Below are 25,119 nucleotides of genomic sequence, written 5' to 3' on the forward strand. Positions count from 1 at the left end.
TTGTCCTTAAGGTTTAGCAAAAATAATCAGGCCTACTAAGGAGTTTCACCCCTTAGGATGGTCTGTTAAGTTCCACAATGTTTGCAAACGGTCCTTAATAGGGTTTTTTTACCCGGACAGTCCGGCTTTCACTTTCATCTCCCTGTGTGTGTGTGTGTGTGGGGGGGGGGGGGGGGGGGGGGGGGGGGGGTCATGAACAAGCAATACAATCACACGTGTAAGTTTGTTTGGTCACTCCTAGTTAGGGAAGTTTCCCACAGACAATTTTAGGTGTTTTGATTAAAAGACGGAAACATCAGCGTTCTATACATGACATAGACGGAAGCCTCATTAATGATAAGTCTAACGGCGTGTCCGGTTTTGGCTTCTTGGAAATGTGGCAACCCAAGTCCTTATGACAAGGTCAGAAGAGAAAATACTGGTATGCCAGAATAGCGCAACAACAAGAAAAAAAGATGGCCTGGCAAATCTGGTCCCACCCTGCAAGTTCTGACTAGCCTCGATATGACGTCAGCAAATCTTTCTGAATGCTATATTTACTACATTTACTATTCGCTGTCGTTTGTACGATTTTCTTACAGTAACTGTCAAGAAGCGGGGCCTCTATTTTAATTAATATATATGCAATAGCCTTGCTTATAAAGACAACCGACCTTAGTATAAACCTGCCTGTTGCGCGAGGACACCCTCAACGTATGGTTCCCTTAAAAACATGCCAAAATTCGCCGATTTCTGTCCAAATTAAACACAGATCCAGGGAAAGCTGCAATGACACATTAAACATGCTAATTGCACAAGGCTTTCAGATAGTGGCGATCTTCTTTTTTTCTGTGGGATATTGAAAAGTACGGAGAGGGGCATCTTAGCGGATCCAGGCAGACTTGTGAATTACACTGGCTACTGATCCAAGACCCCAGAGACTACTCTGAAATTTCCTTATTACTAATGGATTCAAGAAGTGTGAATTACCGAGGACGTGTTATGTAAAAAAGAGCAAGACATTTTTGGTGGAAAGGATATCTCAAAAGTTCTTCAACGTGTAGCTTTGCTTAAATTCCAGGGGAAGCAATTGAGGGGAGTCTACGACAATAGTTCATAATGGTCTGCTTGTGGAAAAGATCCGTTATTTTCTAAAGTCAATTAGAAAGTTGTCGTTTGTAGCCTTTTTAAAATTCCATCATGTCTGGATTCACGCCGACAAGATGTAGAATCTGCACGCGAACCGGTGGCATTCTCGCCCGATTTTCACACATTCCAGTGGGTAATTTAATAGCAGACAGTTAGACGGACCTAGCAACCCGCCGGTCGCGAAAACGGAGAGAGGGGGTGGAAGAGGGAGAGAGAGTGAGAGAGGGGAGAGGTAGAAGGAGAGACAGCGGGGCGGTGGCGGGGGCTGGGGGAGGACATAGCCATTTTCTTTATATGGCCACGGTGTGAGAAGGGAAGCTTTCTTTTAGCCTTCAAAGTTAATTATGAATAACCTATTTCCTCCCAACCTTATGACCAATCCGGCAGTAATTGAACAATTTTGGGCTATACCCAATCCCGGGCTTTTAAGGCAGCCGCCGCTGGGTGACCCTGCTCTCCCTGGCTGGCCGCGGCATTTTGGAATGATAGATCGCGCCTGCCAGTGGCAGTTTCGCGATGAGCGCGCATTAGCGCCGGCAGGCTACGCTCGCGCTGATGGACGACATTCAACAGCCTTTTCTTTCCTTTCGTCTCTTTTCTCCGCGGGAAACGCACACCACACCGCCCCCGGCGCGCAGCACAATGAGGAGTGGGAGGCGGCAGGGGTCAGGGAAAGGGGGAGGAGGGTTTGGGTTGGGGGGGGGGGGGGTCCTTGGCAAGATCAGATTAAGCTCCAAATCACCACACACGCTTGGCGTATTTATTTGCATTTTACTGAATGGAAGGACATCCACGTCAACAGAACCACGATCCACTGCAGCGCTGCGCCATTGCTCAGAGGAAACTGGGCTAAAAATAATGTAGCCTACAATGCTCTCGGTCGATGGACTTGCAAGGTTGAAGGAAAGACTTGATAACAGAGAGCTGGAGCGAGCGCTGATAGGTCTGGGCTATTTTGACTTAGCCTCTGAATAATCAGTGGCTAGCAAGCGGTTCGTTAAGGTCTTTAATGGAGCTGTAAGTACAGTTATGAGGGCGCATACTAGGCCTATAATAGTAGTACTTTTGAGTTATATAAGACACTATTCACTTTTGAATAAGTTGCAAAATGATTGGGTTTCTTTAGATGTGCACGCGTTAAATAAACGTGCTATTTGGCCTGATTATGTACAAGTCCGCCCCCCCCCCCCCCCCCCCCCCCCCCCAAAAAAAAAGATCAGTTGACGAATTGGTGTGTGTATTATTTACATATGTATAAGACCACAGACTTTAAATTGGTGGTCCGTGATGTTGGTCACATTACTTCAACTATTTAGCGTATGTAATTTATCAGCAGTCATTCAAATGGGAGCACAATTATCTTAACGAAGAGTCGCGCTTTTGTCACGAGAAAAATAAATTCGTCGCAGCCTCTATCGTCCCCGTGTTTGCAAGTCTCCCGCTGTGCTTTGCGTCACACTACAACGCGAGCCTTTCCTTGCGAGAGAAATGTCAGCCGTTTCTCGGTGTTTACTGCCCGATCCCGGATCTCAGAGGGTTACACCCGCACTGTGCGGCGGTGTGACCTCGAGGTCGCCTCCCGGAGGATGCGCGTGGGGGAGGGCTGCCCGTCAGAAGCGGTGACCAATACATCCCCCGCCAGACCTCGAGCAATCCCATTTCCACTCTGAGCTCGCGCGATTATCCCGCTACCTCCGCTGCTCAGCGACAGATAAAACAAAACCCGCCGAGCGCACGGTGAAATGAGGCACATCGACATCGTGATCTTTAATTTTTTGTCACCTTTCACAGATTTAAACAAGATTCTGGAAGTCATGAAAATGAATTCCCATCTTATATTTATTGTTGTCGTTCTAAACCTATTTCGAAATTTTAAATCGAGAAATTGAGTTTCATGGAAATATCATATTTTGATGTATGTATAAGAGCCTGCGATACCCCAATCAATATTATTTCCAAAGTCACGAGTCTATTCTATAAAATATACACCCAGTTGTCGGGGTATATAGTTTGTGGTTTTCAGAAGCCTAGACTGCCGATTAATTTTGTTTACGGAGCCGTTTGCTGCGCTCAGCCAGATAGCTACCTCATTTGCGCTGCCTCTCCCTTCTCTCTCTCTCTCTCTCTCTCTCTCTCTCTCTCTCTCGCTCTCTCTCTCTCTCTCTCTCTCTCTCGCTCTCTCGCTCTCTCGCTCTCTCTCTCTCGCTCTCTCTCTCTCTCTCTCTCTCTCTCTCTCTCTCTCTCTCTCTCTCTCTCTCTCTCTCTCTCTCTCTCTCTCTCTCTCTCTCTCTCTTGTGTTGTATTTTACACGGGCGTCGAGCGGAGTGCACCCTACCGGGTTTATGGTAATTGCGGTTCCCCGACTGGCCTTCTGGGTAGAGTCTGCGAATCGGAGCCAGTCGCGCTCTCAGCTTTCATTCTCCGCGGCACGCTCGGAGACAGCAGTTGCATAGTTGACTCCGCTGTGCGCCCCGCGTCTGGATATCGCGTGTCGAAAGCCAGAACAAAGACACTCATTTGCAACGCGTATTCGCAGGACGCGAGAATGATCTGAAAGATGAGCGCGGCGAGTTCTACGATTTTGTTGGCGTGCTCTCCTTTTTGACGCGTAACAACGAACCCGCAGAGTTTCGCGGCGTGCTCGTCGTCTGCCCAGCACAACATGGCGCTGCGAGGCATTAGCAGACTGAATTAGTTTGTCCGCCGGAGTCCGGGGGATCCTCGCCACCTGTGCGCTTGCTCGACTCGCACCGAAGTCGTCCTCTCTCCGGACAAAAGAGAAGGTTACGCTTGGCTCTGACCGAAATCAGAAGATGTGCGTGTTCCACTCGTACTCGGCACAGCGTTCTGTGAGTGGATATTCAAAAAGTATCTGGATACTCTGAAGTTCCGTGGACTTTCCCCAGTAAAAGAAGGACCTACAATTTCGGTCTGACTCGAAACAGTCAGTCCGAGTTCAAAAATTCGTCGTGAACCCACGTTTAATTCCATTTAAGTCGGATATTTGCATGTCTGAGACAACTGTCGCGGTCTGTCCTTTGTGAGTTAAAATAAGGGGAAAACACTGTCTGTGCTGAACAGCCGTTGGATTTACCAAGCCTTTTCATTCTGGTAAGAACGCGTGAACTTTTAATTCTAACGTTTTAGTCCTTAATCTAGCCGTGTTTGTTCCGCTACGTTGTCCGCACGCAAATGCGTATGATCGAGCTCACTCGGCTGTCCTATGTGCGGTCTTTGGGAAGCTATAAGCAGTGTGTCCGTCTGAGACCGCGCCACGCTGTGGGTTTTAAACAATAAAACCTGATTATGGCTTTGCCACGCAAGAGCTTGGGGGACATAAACTTGGCTTCAGAAAGTTCGGGTTTAAGACACCCTTATCTGTGTGTTTTTCGAGGATGACTCGCGCGTACGCGTTGACGTCGTCGGAACTTTGTTGTGGACTATCCCGATGAGATATGGCTGATTATTTTCAGATTGTGTTTGAATGCTCGTATTTCCACGACTGCGGAGGTATTGTCAATAATGAGTGATTTCCCGTGTTACGGGACTTTCCTCGTCGCTGACCTTTTCGCCGGCCCCTCTGCAGACCCGCGCGCAGCGCATTCAAAGCGAAAACAAATCGTAGTTTTGTGGAACCTTTTGGTTTCTCAGAAATTCAGGTGTTCTGTTTTCATAACGCGAGTAATGGGCTCTTGCATGGGTCCAGGCTTAGTGGTCACCGTGTATACTTTTCCTCAGCGCATACAAGGCTATTGATTTCGAGCCTCGCCCTTTTATGACGGTAACCTACCTTGTGAATACGACTTTGCAGTTAACCGCTTTTGGAGGTCACCTCCATTTCATTTTCCAGGCGTTGTGCCTAGAAGTGGCAGTGCTCTGCACTTTCTTAAAGAAAGTACGCGGCATTCTTGACATAGTGGAGACGATTTGCAAGGCAGTTTATTCAGGAAGCGGCTAAGGGTTTTTTTTCTTCTTCTTTTCTCGCGCTTGGCCGCAGAAAGGCACGTGCGAGGGAGACGCGAATGAAGGCTGGCGGATCTTCCGTGTAACCGTCTCGCGCTGTGGAACGCTTTTACGGTTCCTCTTTTGTTAATGGAAAGCGAAATGAATATGGTTTAACGAGTCTCCCCTCCTCCGCTCCCAGTTCTAAAGTTGTTCACAGCTTGGCTCGCTCTGGAGCCGGGGGGCGGGCGGGGTGGGGTGGGGGTTACTTGGCCAGCGCGCACTAAAGCGACAGCCTTCGTCAGTTCGGCATGCATAATCTGTTTGTCTCGTGAAGCGAGTTTGCGGACAAACCGATCTCTTTGTCCCAGAAGTGGCGGTCATTTGTCCAGTTGCGCTACTTTTTTTTTTTCCTCAGTAAGCTCAAAACAGTTTTCTCAAATAATAGAAACAAAATGTTCATAAGAGTAATAATTAAAAAAATACATAAAACGCTGCTTTACTGTGGGTCTTTGAACCACTTTTTAATGTAGACGGCACCGACGTCATTAAATCCTCTAATAACAGACGGTGGTGACACGAGAATTCTCAGCCTGGGGCGAGAGACTCGGGAAAGCACAAAGTAGCTGCACTACGTGTAGGCAAAATGTGCTTTAGCGATGTCCTGCTTTTGACGAGAACACGACTCGCTAACCTAAATCGCTCTAAACCTCTAGCCGCAGATTCACAATAATCCTTTTTTTAAGTGTCTGTAACTCGTCGAGTCGAACAGAGCGCATTACGTTCCGGCGTGCCCCATTCTGCGTGATTAAGGCCGCGTGGACGGCATTAATCAAGCGTGTCACAGCGCATCCGAATGCAGCCTTCTGGAAAAAAAAATCCGCGCTGGCTGCGCGATCTCATCTCACGCAACGGCACTCGTGACTAGAGTAAACTACAGTAAATACCTCGTCATAACCTGTCTCATTTCTGTTGCCGGCGTCAAAGGTCAAGCCAAAAAAGTTGCACTTATCATCACTTCCACAGTCTTCCTGTGTAAAGTTAATTGACAGTTATTTTTTGCCAACCGGGTCGTGAACGCCCTGCCCCCAAAACACGGACACACACTCGCACTCACAAAATGGGCTACAAAGGCAGTGAAATCTGTAGATTGAGGCATTTTCGTGTCTTTTAAGCGTATGGTCATCCTGTGTCACAGATTAGGAGTGGGTGGCCTCTTGCAATTTATTGCTGTAGGAGTGAAATTTCATGTAATCGCGGGTCGTCAGCTAAGAAAATAGGGACATTTCTGCTGCCATCGATCGTTTATTTGGTCTACGCCCCCACCTCGCTCGCGGAGACCCCGCTATCCGGATTTGTTTATTTATAGCGCAGCCGGCTCAGTTTGAGCTCGTGCTTGCATGGTTTCCCCGCGACGCAGTCGGGCTCGCGCGCCGAAAAGTCTGCCTGCTGCCTAAAGACAGCATAGCCTACATTTCGATGTCACAGTAAGCTTTAATGCAAGAAAAGATACGTATTTGGATGTCATGCAAATGGTGCAACATGCATCATCGCGCAGACCAAAAAATCTGAACCTGTGATGCCACGTCATGGTGGAACTGAACTTGTGTTACAACTAGCAAAAATGTTTTCGCGCTTTATGTTCAGAAATATCCTTATTTACAACACTTTTGATCTCAAGCAGCAAATGGGTGTTTATATAAGCAGGGTGGATTTTCGAACCACACAATCTAAGCTAAGATTTGTTAGATTTTCTCATTTGATCCATATGTAAAACTAGTTATAATTACCATGTTCAGGTGAGTAACAGTCTTTTTGATTAAAAATGGATACGCTATGATTCCATATGCTGCATGCAGTTTTAATACGCAGCGCGCCTTTGTTGGTCAAGAAATAACGCGGCTCTTAAAAACGAGCACACCTGAACACCTGAAGCGCACTCACCTAATAAACAAGTGTTCGTCTGAAATCATCAGACCGGTTCTTTTTGATATGCGCCACCACTGTTCGGAAAAATACCACTTTATTTGGTTGGCACTTATATCGGGGCCTATTGTACTTTTATCAGATCCGCATTTTGTCCTTTTGTTTGAACTCAGAGGCTACAGATGTCATTAAGCTGGCCTTCGCATTTAAAGTAGGTCACATTTTCGTTTAAATCTTGTTGCTTAAGTCTGCCTTTTGTCTCAGCTGCCCACTTTATTTTTGTTCTGCCACCTCGGTCGCCTACACAATAGCGCGAGTGGAAATTCGTGTGAGAGCCGAAGAGGCGCGGCAGCGAGCTCGAGCCGCGCAGATCGGATTTCAGAGTTGGCTCCCGCCGGAGACGTCACGGTTTGATTGAAGTTTCTCTCGGTCCGAGCGTCCCGCGGGACGGCAGCGCTGAAACGGGAGAGCTCTTCTCCTCGCTTCACCGAGCTTTTGTACCGCAGCAGCACGGATCGCTGCGCTGTCTCGGAGCGACGCCTACACGCGCCTACACGTTGTCGTCCGTCCGTCCCCCCCCACCACCACCTACGAGCACGCGGCAACTGAGTGCGGAGATCATGGGAATCACGCGTGTCTACAGGTAGAGCTCAGGGGAAAGTTACGTAGACTATTGCTTCCTTTACCTTATCATCTATCGACTACCTTAAACCAGGCCGCGGTCATAAATAGCCTGAAATGTTCCCGCGGTTCCTCTAGCCCGTTCAAGGTCGCACGGGTCCGAGTGGTAACCGGGGGGGGGGGGGGTAAGCACACCTCGGATCTCTTCTACACCCTGACGTGTTATTGCCTTTCCAGTTGGCTATCTTGAAAGGACTGACGCCGGTATAGTTGGTGACAAGTCAGATAGCTATCGCTTCCCCGTCGGAAGGTTGCTGGTGGAAAACCGGACTCGCTTCATATTAGGGAATCTGTTCTGTTGTAACAAGTATGGACTTATTGAACATTTCATTAAACAGCCGCAACTCCACGAGCGCGTTTTGTAAAATCGAATTTTCCCCTCTCGTAATAAAGTAGCCGTGCAGAACGTGCCCGCAGACCGAACACTATGTCCAAGGCTAATGCAAAACAGCTTTTTAAAGTGTGTGTGTGTGTGTGTGTGTGTGTGTGTGTGTGTGTGTGTAAAAGTGAAAACTAAATGTGAATGCGTATATATGTATGCCACATGCGAATGTTTATGTATGTGTATATATATATATATATATATATATATATATATATATATATATATATATATATATATATATATATATATATATATATATATATATATATATATTAGTGTAAGTATAGAATACTAACAACTTAACGATTTCTTTGTAACCATATACTTTGGACGTTGAGTTCAGCATCCCAGAGGAACCGATACGAATTACTGAAAGTCCGGCGCGCAACACATTCCACACAGCCCCCACAGCCATTCTTCCGAGAACCTCGTGCGCTGCGAAATGGTGGGTTGCGTGTGAGCTCTCGAGACAAGCGGAGGGTCTCGCGGACTCTCTCTCCGTGCGAGTGAATAACGACGTGAGTGGGGCCTTTGATACCGGGAACTTTCCTCCCCAACAAAGCAATTTCACCACCCCGTCTGAAGGCTCCCTCCCCCGTGTTCTTTGTGAGTGTTTCCTGATGTCGTGTTTTATGGTGTGATAATCAAATATCCAATTAGACGCGTAACCTTATATTAAGCAGGTTATCCACATATTAAAATATAAATAAACCCAAGAATCAATAGGTTCTACGTTTGCCCGCACGTGTCCGCATAAAACGCGGCACGGTGTTTATTCTCCCTGGTGCTTTTGTGCGATTTACAAACACGTTGGTTTACTAAAAGAAGTCAAATGCCTTGAAAGTGACCCTGTCTAGTCTCCAGCGTGCGTGGAGTTTGAGCTTGAACGTGCGCCGTTGTTCTTGGCATGCTCGCTCTCCGCTGTAACAAAGGTTCCGGGCGCGAGAGTGCCCCTGTCACTGAGGGTAATCGTTTATCCAGGCCGCTTTGTCCTTGGTGGCAGTAACCTCTTTTCCCCGAGACTGCTCCGAGTGCTGACCGAGTAGTTGCTCATTGATGGAAGCGCGTTATTAACAGACCACAGACAAGAACGTCCACCTGCTTATTCGACGTCGTTGTAGCCTAATCGCACGCGGCATGAACGGATCACTTTTCACAAAAAGTGACTTGCCGAGCATTTTTCCGCCCTGTGACATTTAACTCGGAATTTTACATTCCAAAACTGGCGACGGCGGCTACGTGTTCTTCTTTATCCGGCTTCGGTTTCCACTCCCCTGCCGACATGCATTATAAAACGTTTTACTGCCCCTTTAAGAGCCGCCGAGCTCCGGCGCTGCGGCCGAAGGATTTGGCAATGTGCCACAGCAGGAAAAGCTGGCGGGGTCCGGAGAGACTGCCTGCGAGCTTAGTCGGAGATCTCGGCGGCGGCGTTCCTCTCGCCCGCCCGCCCGCCCGCTCGCTCTCTGCACACTGCCGAGTCCTTGCGGCAAATCCCACACCTGAAAAGCGAAACATTTTGCACGCTCTTGTCTTTCGCGTGCCGAGGATTTTATCGCCCTTTTCTGTCTCCCTCTCGACGACTGACGCAACTGCTCTCGCGCCTCGCCGTGCCCTTGGCGTCTCCCCCGTGATAGTCACACAAACCATTTTTTTTGACACAGCACTGAAAACAAAGTCTTAAACGGAAAACAAAAGGCTTTTCCAATTTGTCATTTTGCCATTAATCCGTGTTCATGCGTTATTGGTATTTTTTCGTTGTTGCTGTTCGCAGTTATGCGGCCGTTTCCATTTGAACTTGTCAAAAAAAAAATTGGCAACAATTAGGCCACGTCTCTTCTGCATGTTCATGACGGGAGAATAGATTGCCTAAGTATAAATTAGTACCGAATTAATGAAGACTCCTGTTTATGTAGTGCAATGTTACGCATTTCTCCCGTGTTCTAGTGTAGTATAATGTGAGTTTTCTGTACGAACAATCGTATAAACTTGGCTACATATTCGTAAAAATGTTCCATGATACTTTCGCCCTTTTCTCTGCAAAGCGTGATAGCAGCGTCTAGTAAATCCACGTCTCTCGAACTCTGAGCGCTAGCGGTGACCATAAACCAATTTCGCCAGTGCCCTAAGCGCAGTTTAATGACGAGGGAAAGCTCGTCCCCGGTAGCGCGCCGACGAAGTTTAACCTTTGTCTGCTTGATCGTGCTTATCCTGACAAGGTAAACGGTGGAGGCGCCAAGATTGCAGCGCACCGGCAGACTTGCGTGTCGCGCACTTGCCGAAATTCAGCCCGTTAATAGATATCACAAATGCGTATTCGCTGTCGTGATCGGAGACTTAAATTGTAAACCGGCCTACCTGCTTTTTTTTTTTTTTTTTTTTTTTTTTGCGGTGAACAAAGTGCTTCGCGTTTTTTGGTTTGTGACTGATGCCTTTGAGAGGCGTTTTCTACACTATAAGGGGTGAGTGACCTCGCGCTGACGCCCCCACCCCCCACCCCCATCCCGGCGCGTTGAATGCGAACGCCGTCGAAGGTCCGGAAAACGAGCGCGGGGGAGAACGTGACTGAACGGGGCCGCGTGGAGTTGTAGCCTGGTCCGCGAGGCAAGGCCGGGATAAGTCTTTAAGGCACGGGGAGGGAGCGAGAGGAACGCGGGCATTCACAGTTCGTAAAGGAGGCCCGATAAGGGAATATTTGGTAAAACAGTAAATGCCTTTGTTGATACGAATTAAGTTGTTTATTACTGTTGAGATGTTGTGCCATTAACGCCTGGCGTGCATTAGTTGGTTATCCGACAATCTAAAGTGTATATCTGCATAAACCTTAATATAGTGGAATGGTTGCTGCATTAAAAATACCCTTTATTAGGTATGCCATGTACTGTTGTAATTGCTTATTTTCTATTGTGATCACGCGCGGTGGGCTGTAATTGCAGGCTACGAGAACCCCCTTGTTTAGACATTCGGGTCCTGTTGCTACACGGGTTGCCATGGAAGTGACGAAAACACTCCGGCAGCGAGAGATTTTGTGCGTGCGTGAGGCCTGCCTGATTGATGAGACGGGGCAGACTGCCTCTCTCCTTCGGCGGCAGCGGCCGAGACCACGTCTCCAGATAAGGCCCGGGTCTGCCTTATTGAAATCTGGGGGTCTGTAGAGCCATCAATAACGGAGGCGCGGCGCGCCTGCCCAACAAAGCTCCGCTTTTATGTCACTGCCAAGCGGTGGGTCTGGGCGGCGTCATCGCGAGGTGATTGCATCTTCCTCTGCAGCGCCATGATGAAATCCCTCCCCCTCCGCGGACGGTGGGCGCTCTCTCTCTCGCTCTCTCTCGCTCTCTCTCTCTCTCTCTCTCTCTCTCTCTCTCGGGGGGGTGTGTGGGGGGGGATGGGGTATGCGCGCGATGAGGCTCTTCTTTATCAAACGTTCGCTTCTGATAACGGAGTCACGTGGCACAAATCCTGCTCCGCAACCTGGACACCGGCCATGCAAACGCAGGCGTGTTTCGGAGAGAGAGACAGACAGACGGAGGCCTGACCGGAGAGTCTGTTTGCTTTTCTTTTCATCTTTTTTCTTCTCTGCGAGGCTTTGTACTGACACCGCACTCATGCGATCTCGCCAAATTGGTGCAGAAGACCCCCCCCCCCCGCTCGCTTTACCCAGAGCTACATTTTAAAAAAAAAACAACTTTTTATTCGTCACTAGCTAAACATGTATGTCCTCCACCTTTAAGAGCATAAAAGCATTTGAAAAACAAGACGATATGCACTACGCGCTCATCAAACGGTAGTGGTCACGTGACCGTGAACGTTGACGTTTGAGATCAACCCAAATGTCGTTTTCCTCCTGTAGGTAATTGTCCAAAAGGGATGGTGATGAACAGAAAGTCCAGTACGAACTAATCAAGAAATACAAGTCATCATTCAAAGCATGGTAAGACTTACAACTCCCTTTCACGTGTATTCTACAGTGGTGAACTCCCTGATGCCCCCCCCCCCACTTTTTTTTTAACTGACAAAACGTTTCTTCACTAACACTAGTGATGTGCACTAGTCCTCTACATCCCAGTTCTGGTTTCCTGCTGGTTGTTTCCTCTATTGTTTATGTGTGTACGCCGGTAGGATCAGTGTAATTTAGATCCTCGACATCTCCTTGGCGTAGATATGCACCTCGGTCTCTCCTGGGTGCGATGGGAAGACGGATCTGAGCTGTCTGCCGGGTGTCTCCTAAAGCATACATCAAAGCCACGTCTCCCCCTGCGGAAACCTTGGCGAGGCTGACATTTAAGACCGATCTCGCTGTCTCCATTTTGTGACCTTGACTGACATGATGCGCTGTGACTTTCGCGCTGTTTCCCTAATCTTTTCCCCGCCAATGCAGGCGGTGACGGGAAATTTATAACTCTCATATTTAAATCTGGTTTGGCGCGTCATAGATTATCTAAAGGCCCCCTAAAATGCACAGAAAAGTTAATCATAAATGTGAAACTTTGATAATATTGGTATATGGATGTTATCATAGTTTGGTATATTGCCCGTCACTGTAATGCATTTCTTGCTTTTCCTGCAAAAAATGTTTTCTTTTTAGGTAGATGGACAGAATTAACCGGAGGTTGGTTAGTTGTTGTGTGGGTGAACTGATTGTTTTGTTCTCCTCCCATCTGACTTCCAGGTGGATGCAAGTGCAGCCTGCAGAATGAACCCCCTGGCAGCGCTTGGCATTGATCGGAGCAGCCTGATGCGGGAAAATCTCCATGTTCATGGGAGCATGGTTTATCCACCAGGAATTCGGACCTTGCAGACAGAGAAGAGCTACGTCGGAGACCGCATCCCAGACTTACTCTACAAACCCGATGTGTCGCTGGACAGCAGGAAGGCCACCAATGGTTACGTAGGACTTTATAAAAGCCCCCCACCAGGGATTCAGAAGCCACTGGTTGTGCCAGGGACTGGGACAGACACCCTGGGTTTGGATAGGCACGTAGGACCCGTGGATAAACCCTCAGAGCTGGGCTTAAACGGCGGCAGCGGCAGCTACCTGCGTCTCCCGTGGGTGAGCCCTTACCACGACGCTGGAATGTACCCCTTTCTAGATTCCACCAAGTATGCCGCTCTGAACATGTACAAAGCGTCGTTCATGTCACAGCCTTCGCCCTACCTGCCCCAACACCTTGCCTACCAGTCACTTTGTGCCGGGGCAGGAGGCAGCGCAGCAGGTGCTGAGCGCTTGTTCTACATGCCCCCTTACCCACCAACCCCTATTTCCTCTCCGCTTCCCCCTCCTCTGAGGATCCCGACTGCCACGGTAGCTCCTGCGGCACTTTCTCCGCTGGTGCACCACCAGGACAAAACCTTACAGAGCATCGGGCCGAGGATTCACCACGACCCTTCCGCATTCGGGCAGCAACCCTTACATCAACAGACCCAGTCTCATCACCAGCCGCAGAACGAGAGGCAGCACCCGAGCAGCGGGAGTATCAGTGGCGGCGGCGGCAGCAAATCCAACCGAACCCCTTCCAGCAAGAGCTCAACCAGTCACAGCAGCAGTATCAGCAGTACCAATAGCAGCAGTACCAACACCTGTGTAACCAGCAGCTCCAGCGTGAGTATCCCAGTAGACTCGAGCCCTTCTCTGGTGATGCAGGCACCCCGCTCCGCCCCGCGCCCCTCCCAGCCCCCGGGTGCTCCCCCGCCACTTGTGGACAGCACTTCAGACTTTCAGAAGTCTGTCTTTCGGAGTCCTTCGTCCTCGTTGTCCTCCTCCTCTTCTCCGGCAGTCTCCCACCCCTTCTACCTGTCTCAGGAACATCGTTCCCCAATAAGGCCAGCCAGTCAAAAGCCCAAGTGTAAAGAAGGGAGCTCAGAGCAGCACAGGGCTGGAGGAAATGAGAGGAAAGGCTGCAGCTCGCCTGCGAAAACCTCCACCGAGAAGCCCACACAGCAGGGGGCCCCTACCAAAGACCCAGCAGACAAGCCTTTAGACCTGTCCGCCAAAATCATGGACTTTGAAGGACCGCCTAACGGATTCCCCCCTTCAAAATTAGAAGCTTTGGCAAAGCTGGGCTACTCCCCCAGTTCTCGTTATGGACTCCCACCAAGCAGAGAGCTTCTGAAGGAGACTCTGTCCCCATCATCCTCCACCGTCAGCACTTCTTGTAAAACACCGGAGAGGCCCGAGATTATTAGCACTTTACCCTCCTCCTGGGTGGTACCCAGCACAGCCCAGGCGCTCAGCTCTGAGTCCAACCACATCAAAGGTTCTACGGTTATCAAAAACAAGAATCTAGACCATGTAATCCCGCAGCCACGGAGCTCCTCCTGTCCACGGATTGGCGAACCCAACAGTGGTGCCGTCCCCAATCCTGCTCCCGTTGTTGTGACTTCAGCATGCCGACCATCGTCAGCCTCCCCATCCCCAAAGGTTAATGGGGATTGGCCCAAGTCTACACCAACTCCACCGGATAAGCCACCACCCACTAATCGGGGAGGTGGTCAGCCGTCAGCCTCAAAGCCTGCAAAGACCCCTAAAAAATCTGAAACACCTGAAATTGGCTTCAAACCCCAGCAGCCTCACATAGAAAATGGACATCCTCCCAGTCACCTCTACATGGCCCAAGGTGAAAGCTACTTGCCCACCAGCTTAGCATATGCCAACAGGTACCTCCCATATTCTGTTCCGGAGAGCATGTCCCTCCCACACCTGCCATTGTCCAGCAAAGGCCCGGTGTACCCTCACCCAGTCCTGCTGAGCAACACTGGCCTGTATTCCACACGCATGCCTCACAAGCCTGCCCTTCCATATGGACTCCCACCCAGTCATGGAGACTATCTAACCTACCACGACTCTCAAGAGATGGTTCATCCCCTGATGTCTCCCCACTTGCCTCTCGACCCTAAAGTCAACGAGCGACTTGAACGGAGGTCCAGGCCTCAGGAGAAAACTTGGCAGCATGAGGAGTCTCCGTACAAGCAGCAGAGCGCCTCTGACACGGACACGCGTTACAAACCAGAGAGGGAGTCAGAGGGGCCAGAAGTTCTGGGCTCCAAGCCTCCGAGCAAGCCTCACACAGCGAGCAAAGAGGAGATCGTCTGCATCGACCTGGCCCAAGACGACACAGATGGCAGTCCTGAGCCAGACAAGTACAGCACCGCGTCTGCCAAGCAGAGAGAGCCCAGCAAGCCAGCCGGCAGCGGGACAGGCGACGGGACTGGGAGTGCTGGTAATTCCGAAGGGAAGGCGCCAGAACTCATGCAGATCCTGCGCTCCAGCCAGCCAGTCGAATCCAAGCCAGCTGAGCCTGACCGGCAGCCAGAGCCCCACAGCCCTCCTGAGACGCAGGAGAGGCCCGAGTCTCCCACGCAAAGCCAGGGCGACGAGGAGAGCTCCAGCGAGCGCAGCCCGCTGCCGCCCCTGCTGGAGGAGCAGACGCTGCGCTGCGCCAGGACCTCCGGGGACAGGGTTCGACCGGACGCTGCAGGCTTCAAAGCCGATCGGCACCACGCCATTCGACAGTACATGGACCTGGGCAAGGGGCGACCGGAGAACGCAGAGTCCCACGAGGACGAGGACGACGGGCATGGGTGCTCAAAAAGCAAGCGGTCCAGTCTGGCCAAGAGGATAGCCAACTCGTCCGGCTACGTGGGTGACCGGTTCAAGTGTGTCACCACTGAGCTTTACGCGGACTCCAGTAAATTGAGTCGGGAACAGCGCGCCCTTCAGGTAATCAAGACATACTGTAACTATGTCAGGAAACAAACAAACAAAAACAAACAAACAAACAAACAAACAAAAAAAACAAAAAACAAATCTAGCCTATCCGTAACTTTGGTTAAGCTCTGCGCTTGATTTCAGAAGTCACCAGATGTTTTTACCGTCAGCGCACACTAAAATCATAAACATCAAATGCTACTTCCAAGGGATTAGGCTGAAGTGTTTCTGAGGAATGCCTCATGCATTTTATTGTCATTTACGTGCTCAATTTAAATTTTGGTGCAATATCAAAGAACAGTCACCGTCACTCGTAATTATAAAGGCCTTGGTCGGACTGCGAAGGTTAAAGCTTGGCTATAACCCGAGCTGTAACGGCCGTAGTTCTGCTTTGAGGCAGGTCTTGCGTCAGACAGCCACGCTTAGTCATATTGAGCGCCTTGGTAATTATGGCTGGCTGTTACCCTCACACACCCCCCCCAGTTTTGCACTCCCCGCTGTGAGGCTGTCGAATAGCGGGCAGGCTCTGGCGGCAACCGTGAGAGAGGGAATTAACACAACATGGTGTGTGTGTGTGTGAGTGTGAGTGTGTGTGCGCGTGTAAGGGTGTGTGTCTCAGTTAGCGGGAGAAAGAGTTAACACAACATGCTGTCTGTGACTGTGCTTGCCCATTCGAGCGGAAGCTCAGCTGCTGTGTCTGTGTGTGTGCGCACGTGTGCATGCGTGCGTGTGCATGTGTGTGCCTAGCACATAATGCTTCAGGCATTCGCTAACCTGCAGGCAAGCCCTGGAGACCGGCAGAGTGTCTGTGGGTGTGGGTGTGTGTGTTTTCTTTCAGAGTAATAGTGCTTGTGTGTGCGGCACAGTTGCCCTTAGCCACACACACACACACACACACACACACACACTTCTACAGGACTTCCATCCTGTCTCCCTTGTCACATACACACACACACACACACACACATATCCCCAGGCCCCTGATCACTGCGCACGCAATGGCAGACCTCCCAGCTTAAGTGAAATCCGGCCCATTCATTTCTGATGGGGAAGATTAGAGGTCTTCAGCTGCAGCAGCGAGTGCTCTGCCTGGCAGAGTCATTAGTACGTACACACACACACACACACGCGCGCGCGCGCGCAGGCACGCACGTCGAGTGCAGAGAGACGGGGAGAGAGAGGGATCGGCGGGCCCCGTTCACCACTGCATTTGTACACTATCGCATTTGCAGAAACGTCCAACGATGAGCAGAGGACTTTTAAAGACAACCTGCATGTTTTTCCCCAGAGGGTCCCTGGCCCAAACTGACACTGTTAATGGCATTCCATTTTAGGAGTCCTTTCCAGTCCACGAGAGAGGTTCCTCTGTGCTGGGGAAAGCAAACCCTCTCTGTCGCTCTGAGCTTTGGGATGTTTGTACGATGGCTCAAAACACTCATGGTGGCGGTTTTTGTTTGTTTGTTTGTTTGTTTGTTTGCGCGTTTGTTTGTTCTCGTCTAAAGACTCACCCGAGTTTAAATTTGCATGTTTTAAACAGTTCTGATTGATTATGCCTATCGAAAAAAAACTTCCGGAAAATCTAGCAGCAGACGTTAAACCGGCCAGCTCTGCGTTCTTAGTGCCATGCTGTACAGTCAGACACTACCACTCAGTGATGGATCCCCCTTTTAATTTTTTTTTTTTTTTTCTACTCAATGTGTTACTGTGTTAAGTGGGGTAGGATTCATATTGACTGTTTCAGTTATGTTTAAATGATTGTAATGACTGGAAAAAAAATATTGAGCACGCATTCTAATTACTTAGATGGATGTCCTAGCTGCAGAGGACAGTAATTTAAGTCAACCAGCATCTAACTGTGAGGTTAGTTCCTTAATTTTTTTTTATTACTAATCAAAGTTGAAATAAGTAACACCTGGTGTTGCCCTCCCCCCACAGAAGGCTGTGTAGTGACTCAGTGTTTTTCTCCTTGTGTTGGCCTGTAAATTGTGGGCACACAAAATCTCTCTCTCTCTCTTTCTCTCTCTCTCTCTCTTTTTGTGTCTCACTGTCTTGTATAGGAAAAATGAATGGCATGGCATGACTTTCAAATCAGTCTCTCTCTTTTTTTTTTAAAAAAAAATGATGCTTTTAACTGCATTGCTTTCTACACACAAACAGTCTTTTGCTGTGTGTTAAGCTTTTTTTGTTTGTTTGTTTTTGTTTTTGTTGTTAGTTGTGCTGTTAGCGTTGTTAGCCACGAAGTGCACAAAAGGAAGACATGAGTCTCGGTGCTCTCGATTGCGAGTAATCTTGTTTCTGTACGTGCGTGCGCGTGTGTCTGTCTGTGTCTGTGTGTGTGTGTGTGTGTGTGTGTGTGTGTGTGTAGCGTGCGATGATGCGGTTCTCAGAGCTGGAGCTGAAGGAGAAAGAAGGCTGCGCTTCGACGGCGGGGCTGGGCCCCGGGTTGAGCCGGGACAGGGAGCGCGAGAGGACTTCAGCAGACACCCAACACAGGGACACAGAGTGTGAGCGAGGTCTGCAGTGCACACGACCCCCGGCAGGGCGGACAGAGCAGTCAGAGCTGCACAATGGTAAGAGGCTATCGCGCACACACACACACACACACACACACACACACACACACACACACACACACACACTCTTACTCCTCGTCTGTATTCACACCCGCTACCTGCTTCTCTCTCATACTTACTCAAACCAGTCTTTCCGTTTCCTTTTGACTGCCGCGTGTTTCTGCCTGTCATTTCTCTCTCGCGCGCGCTCGTTCCGTCTCTCGCTCGCTTGCTGGAGTGAAGGGGGACATCCCCTTTCGCTGTGGCTCTCCACACTGCAGATCAGCCCAGCGGATACAGCGCGGTAAACAGCACTTCCTTCCCAGCCACCCTCAGACAAAAGGCACACGCACGCACGCGCGCGCGCGCGCGCGCACACACACACACACACACACACACACACACACACACACACACACACACAGACAGCATCGCCTAAGCTCACTCCCCCCCAAAACATGTCGCTTTGCTGCGTTTCGCTGTCACTGTTTTTTTTTGTTTTTTTCCTCCCTCCACTTCTGCTAATGGAACGACGCCATTAAATTTCCAAATGTACATAAATCGTGTTTGTGACCTCCCTCTCTCCCGAGACTCTGCCACAGGCCAGGGTGTTTGTGTCGGGGCGCGCGCGCGCGCGCGTATGTGTGTGTGCCTGCGCGTGTGTGTGTATGTATGTGTGCGCTCCTGAGGCGTGAGGTTGGTGGCTGTTTTGGGAGCTCTGTGGCGAGCCGAGAGTCTTGGCCGAGTTACTGGCTGGCCCGGAGGTGTGTGTGTCACCGCACGCCATACTGGGCACAAAAGAATCCTCACTGAAAACAGAGATGCACACAGCATCTCTCTCTCTCTCTCTCTCTCCATGTCTCTCTGTTTCTTGCTCTTTCTCACTTTTTCTCTCCTTCTTTTGTTGTGTGTATTTCTCATGCTTGCGTTCACACCCTGCCACGCGTGCTCCCCCCAACACACACACACCCCACACCCCCTTTCTCTTTCTGGGTTATTAGTGGACATTTTTCACTGGAATGGTCGCGCCAACTCTCTCTATCCGGGTGCAGGGAACAATGTTGCCATGGAGATCCACTTTGGTGGAGAGTTGCCATGGAGCTGACGTAGCCATGAATTATGGGATGCATGTGTCATGAGATGCGTGCGTGCGCGTGTGTGTGTGTGTGTGTGTGTGTGTGCGCGTGTGCCTGGGGCACAATTGGCGCCATTCTTGTCTGGGCCAGTATAGGGGCAATCCCATGAGGCCCACTGGAGCGTGCATGCGTGTGCAAGAGAGAATGTTTACCGTGTGTTGTGCTTCTGCAAGAGTTGACGAACTATAAAGAGTTATGAGGGTTAAGCATAACAGGGAGTGATCAGTGTGTTTGTGTGTGTGCATGTGATGCTTTGCAGTCCCAACAGAAAGTGTGTGGCAGCTAATGGGAGAACGCTCATTTGGAATGTGGGTGTGTGTGGTGGGGACAGGAAGCATGTGTGTACGGCGTGTGGCTGCTGTCATATGGCACAGCCAATACGCTGTGAGTGTGTGGCAGGCACGTGTGTGTCTGTGTGCATGAAGGTCGGTACGGAGGGAGCGTGTGCACATTTGTGTGGCGGGCGGTCCAAAGAGCGAGCCCCCAGCGTCGGTTTCTGATCCACGCTGCCGCTCTCGGCTGCCTGGAGACATTCACAAGTCTTTTACTGCCATGGGGGGGAGAGGGAGAAGAAAGAGAGAGAGAGAGGGAGAAGAGAGAGAGAGAGAGAGAGAGGGAGCACGAGCGACGATGGAGAAAGGGGGAGGCGCTGGATCACTGCCTAAGCTCTCGGCACGGATGTTTCAGGCTAATTTAAGCTCGGAGAGGGAGCGGGAGGGGAGGAGAATGGTGGGTGTGCGTCTGTGTGTGTGTGTGTGTGTGTGTGTGTGTGTGTGTGCGTGTGTGTGGGTGCTACCCTGCTACTCCCTCTGTGTGGGGAAGGGTGTGGTGAAGCTAATGCAAACATGAGGGCGTCCAGGGCTTGTTTTTTCCTTTCCCTCTCTCTCTCTCTCTCTCTCTCTTTTTCTTTGTCTGGTGACTTCTGCTCCAAAACACCCCCTTTTTTGTTTATCAGTTTACTTTTTTATAAATGTTTACCCAGCCAGGACATGGATGGTATGGTTAATGCTTTGTCTTTGTGTGCGCGCGTGTGTGTGCGTGGCGCAGGTGCAAACCGGGTCCCCGTCCTGCAGCGCTGCGGCCCGCTCTCCAGTCTACCGCATCGCCACGGTGACGAGAGGCGGCCGGCCCGAGAGCAGGGCCAGGGGCCTGTCGCTGCTGCCGCTGCCGTGGCAACGCCCAGGAAGCGCACACTAACCCAGGAGATGAGCCAAGGCCACCCCGATGGAGACCCCTCGGCTGAGGAGCGCGAGAGAGACGGGGAGAGCGAGCGAGCAAGGGAGAAGGAGAGAGACGAGGAAGACGACGCCCCGGCTAAAAGAGCCCGGCTGACGGCAGGTACTTCCTCTCCGTCTGTCTGTCTCACACTTTCTCGCTTTCCAGCTCTTCTTCTCTGCTCTCTGATCATATTTTCAATTTGTCAGTTTGCGATTATGGACCTCGCGTGCGTGCGTGTCCATCTGTCCGTCCTCTGGGTTGCTACGGCTTTCTGCCTTCAATAAAGGGCGTTTTTGGACCAACATCAAAACAACCTTTGTGTAGCCCTGATCTTTTCAACATTCTGCTAATGTTTGTGTGATTGTGTAGTTCTCCTCTAATTGTAGTGCTTTTTATGTATTGGGGGGGGTTTGGTTTTTGCACCAATCCGCATGGAGCCATTCCACCCTCGCGCACACTCGTAAGGGACTTTCCGCTTCCTGTAGCCCCGCACCCACAGTCCTGTTTACATATAAACACTTCTGCGCCTGCAGCAGCCGTCTCAGAGGACACGGATGTTTAGGGGCTTCTTCCTGAAGTTAGGACGACAAATCCCCAGCAGAAAGCACACGCTGACACAAAACCAACAGAGTAATTATAGTGTACGACATCAGTGTTGTGACACTTGACTAATACGGTCTTAACTTCATTATTATTATAGCTATCGAATGGTTTTAGATGGGCAAGAAACACACACACACACACACACACACATATATATAAATTCTAGTGAGAGAAATTTAAAGAGGTATTTGGAAACAGTGTCAATGATTTTGCAAGTGTGACTAAGTGTGTGACGTTCTCCTCACTGAGACCCTGCTGGTGTGTTTCCCCTGTCAGTCCTGCCAGGGGACGCGTGGCGCCAGCCGTCGGAGCAGGAGGTGAAGAACCTGAAGGTCTGCATTGAGCTGACGGGCCTGCGGCTGAGCAAGCCACGCCAGCTCCAGAGCCTGCAGGAGCTGTGGGCGCGGCAGGGGGCGTTGCCCCACGGCAAGCCCCGGCCCTGCGGGCCCAGCCTGGGCCCCACCCCTGCCCCTGCCCCCTTCCTGCCTTCGGCGCCGGCCGGCCAGGCGCGGAGGGAACAGCCAGAACCCTGCCCCCCGGAGGCAGCCAAGGCCCCACCCTGCGCGGAGAGACGGAGCAAGACGGGCGGTGAGCCAGACAAAGGAGCGAGACACCGGGGGGAGGAGGAGAGAGGATGGGGAAGAGAGACACTGGGATACCCGGACGGAAACACAGGTGAAGAAGTCGAGCAGTCCAGACACACACACACACACACACACACACACACACACACACACACACACACACACAGAGCACTTCACTGCTTCAGGGCCTCGTGCTGCTGTTATTCTGGCTTCTCTGGGTTAAACGGGAACGGCAGGTCTCAGGCAGGCGGGATCACGGAATCGTGTCCGCTCCACTTGGAAGCGGTTCAGCGTGTGTTAGTTAGCGCGCCCTCATTACCGAGACCTGCGCTTTCCTGCTGCCTGCTGATCGCTTTACGAGTAAGCAACGGTGCGTTTGGAGCCAGACTGCGTGCGTGTGTGCATGGTTAAGATGGTTTCAGGGGGTGTGCGTGCAAGTGAAAGGTTGTTTGTGAGCGTGTGCGTTCTCAGTAGATTTTTGGGCTTGCATCTCGGCCCGACTCTCTGCCTGTGTGTGTGTGTGTATGTGCGTGACCGTGCCGTGCGGACGTGTGTGTTAGGATTTATGCTACCCTGACCCACAGGTCTCATGCAGCAGTTTAATGAGGGAATATTACTTCCCCCAGCAGTGCTCCGACGAGCAGGAGGCGTGTGTGCTTTAACGCGGCATTTTCACACCAGCGCTTGAAAACCTGCCATTAAAGCCAAAAAAAAGAAGCGGGTGGGGTTCCGGCTCCAACGGCAGCATTTCTCCCACAAGTGCTCCCCGTGACCCCCGAAGAGGGGCAAGCTTCGGGGCGGCGTCCCACCTCCAGTACGGAGGGTTGGTGGAGGTGTGGGCGTGGCTGGAAGGCTGAACCCGGGGTTGACCTTGGCACGAGGGAGAGACGAAGCCAGCCTCTGTACAGACAGGAGAGAGGAAGAAGATGGGTGAGGGAGGGTCAGTGAAAGAAATGGGGGGATGGGTGGAAGAAGAGCAGGAAACGGCCCCAAACGCACGCACGCGCGCGCGCAGCCACAGCCGTCGACCGGCAATAATGAGTCCCGCTGACTGACAGCAGCCTGCCTCTCTCTCTCACACTCACACACACTCAAACTCAAACTCAGTCAGCTATTTGCACAGTTGTGGAATCTCATGGCTCATTGGGCTGAGGCATGCGTTGTCTGGGCGATGGTGTTACGACACCAGGAGTGTGTGTGTGTGTGTCTGCCCATCAGTGTCTTGGCTTGGCTGTTGTGTTGGCATTTTATCAAGAGTCTGCAGGCATGGACTGTGTGCAACAGAGAAGCTGGAGCCCCCCCATCCCTGTCTGTCTGCTTTTCTGTCTCTCTCGCTTTCTCTTTGGGTGCATGTCCCTCACTCTCTCGCAGTAAGATTAAAGGTGGTTAGCTAGTTTGTGCATTAAGTTGTGTGTGTGTGTGTGTGTGTGTGTGTGTGTGTGTGTGTGTGTGTGTGTGTATCCTTCCACTTCTGTGCTAATGGGAGGCTAGCATCCCCCAGATGTCCCTGTCAAAATTCGTCTTACACTACATACTCTTGTGCACCTTCTCTTTGCGCATATCTCTACAAACACTTGCGCACACTCCTGTCATAAAGAAGCCATACGCCCTTGTGCACGCTTATACACACACACACGCACACACACTGCGGACTAATCTGTGTCGCGTGTGGCAGGGTGTCAGAGTAGCAGTGTGGGGAACTCGCAAGGGGTCCTAAGTGCTCTCTCTGTGTGTGTGTGTGTGTGTGTGTGTGTGTGGGAGGAAGAGTTTAGTACATTTTGATTTGGTTTTTGTTGGATTCATTTTAAAAACATTCAAGCTATTGCTTTGCCTTCTCTAGCACATTCATTCATTTATCGTGTGTGTGTGTGTGTGTGTGTGTGTGTGGTGGCCCCGGAGGGTCTCGAGGACGTAATTAGCCCGTTGGAAGGCGAGTGCTTCACAGAACCTGTCCAAAAGATCAGGGTTTCTCTCTCTTTCTCTTTCTCTCTCTCTCTCTCTCTCTCTCTCTCTCTCTCTCTCTCCCCCCCCCCCCCCCTCCTCTCACACCCACACACCTGCGCATTTGTGTGTGCGTGCGTGTGTGAGAAATTTCCCCTCCGCTGTAGGGCTCGCGCCGTTCTCTCACCAAGAGATGGAGTGAGCATGCACGTGCGTGTGTGTGTGTGTGTGTGTGTGTGTGTGTGTGTGTGTGTGTGTGTGTGTGTGTGTGTGTGTGTGTGTGTGGCTGAGAGAGTGATGAATAATGGAACAGATGTGGAGCGCAGGTCTCGCTCTGTTTCAGCTCAGCTCCCCTGCTCTCTCTCTCTCTCTCTCTCTCGCACACGCTCTCTCTCTCTCGCTCTCTCTCTCGCGCACGCGCTCTCTCTCACTCATTTTTCTCTCCCCCTCCCATCTCTCTCTCTCTCTCTCTCTCGTTCGCTCTCTCTCTTCCTCTCGGGTTATTGTTTCATCGTGCTGCATTATCCAGAACTCCGATCACGTGGCAGCAAGCGAAACGCCTGTGTCTACGGGACTCGCGTACACACACACGCACGCAGGCACGCTCGCGCGTGCGAGCCCTCACCACAGCCCCTGCCTGCCTCGTTTCCTGCTCGTTTTGTTCGCGGGGCGGACGGCGCTCCCCTTAACGAGGCTCAACCGACCGCCGCCTCCCTGTCTGCCTGCGTCACCTAACGAGGCCTTCACGAGCCTCCCATTCATTCTGTTTCTTTGTGTGTGTGTGTGTGTGTGTGTGTGTGTGTGTGTGTGGTGTGTGTGTGAGGGAGACAGGGACACACACACGCGCTGCTTTCTCCGCTCTCTGAACTCCGGCTCTTTCTCTCCGCAGCCGTTCCGGTCCTTTCCGGAGTCTGCTCCCCGGATGCCTCCGCGTGTAAGCCCCCTCCGCTGCCCCCCTCCCGCCTCTCCGACAAGCGCCTGAGGCTCAAGGAACGCCGCAAGAGCAGCTCCTCGCCCTCACCTGACCCCGCCGATGACCTTTCACCCCGGCTACGCTGCCACGGCGACCCGGAGAAGCCCAAGGGCAAACGGCAGTGCAAGACCAAGCACCTCGGCCAACGGGAGCTTAGGATGATCACGCCACCGGCCAATGAGGAGTGCCCCGAACTCTGCCCCACCCACCCGCTCAAGGTGAGCTGAGCTCGTGTGTGTGTGTGTGTGTGTGTGTGTGTGTGTGTGTGTGTGTGTGTGTGTGTGTGTGGCTGTGGTTGCAGCTGGGAGATTCTGCGTGCCTTCTCACCTCGGTTCAGGGCTATTTTGA

General features: G+C 51.1%; 1 protein-coding gene across 3 annotated transcripts in view; it reads left to right on the top strand.

Moving 5' to 3' along the window:
* The first annotated feature begins 3,449 nt into the window (after positions 1 to 3,449).
* Positions 3,450 to 25,119, top strand: part of bcor (BCL6 corepressor) — a 40,454-nt gene continuing 18,784 nt past the window's right edge. Inside the window, exons 1-8 of one of the 3 annotated variants that reach the window (XM_035520837.1) lie at positions 3,450 to 4,239; positions 11,910 to 11,990; positions 12,729 to 15,776; positions 17,568 to 17,624; positions 18,130 to 18,334; positions 20,500 to 20,790; positions 21,550 to 21,948; positions 24,688 to 24,989. In XM_035520837.1, the coding sequence (XP_035376730.1) occupies positions 11,988 to 11,990; positions 12,729 to 15,776; positions 17,568 to 17,624; positions 18,130 to 18,334; positions 20,500 to 20,790; positions 21,550 to 21,948; positions 24,688 to 24,989 (4,305 nt within the window). In that variant the 5' untranslated portion in view covers positions 3,450 to 4,239; positions 11,910 to 11,987. The remainder of the gene's footprint in view (positions 4,240 to 11,909; positions 11,991 to 12,728; positions 15,777 to 17,567; positions 17,625 to 18,129; positions 18,335 to 20,499; positions 20,791 to 21,549; positions 21,949 to 24,687; positions 24,990 to 25,119) is intronic. The other 2 variants (XM_035520839.1, XM_035520838.1) reach the window with 2 other exon arrangements.

The sequence above is a fragment of the Electrophorus electricus genome, chromosome 21, assembly GCF_013358815.1.
Source record: "Electrophorus electricus isolate fEleEle1 chromosome 21, fEleEle1.pri, whole genome shotgun sequence".
NCBI lineage: Eukaryota > Metazoa > Chordata > Actinopteri > Gymnotiformes > Gymnotidae > Electrophorus > Electrophorus electricus.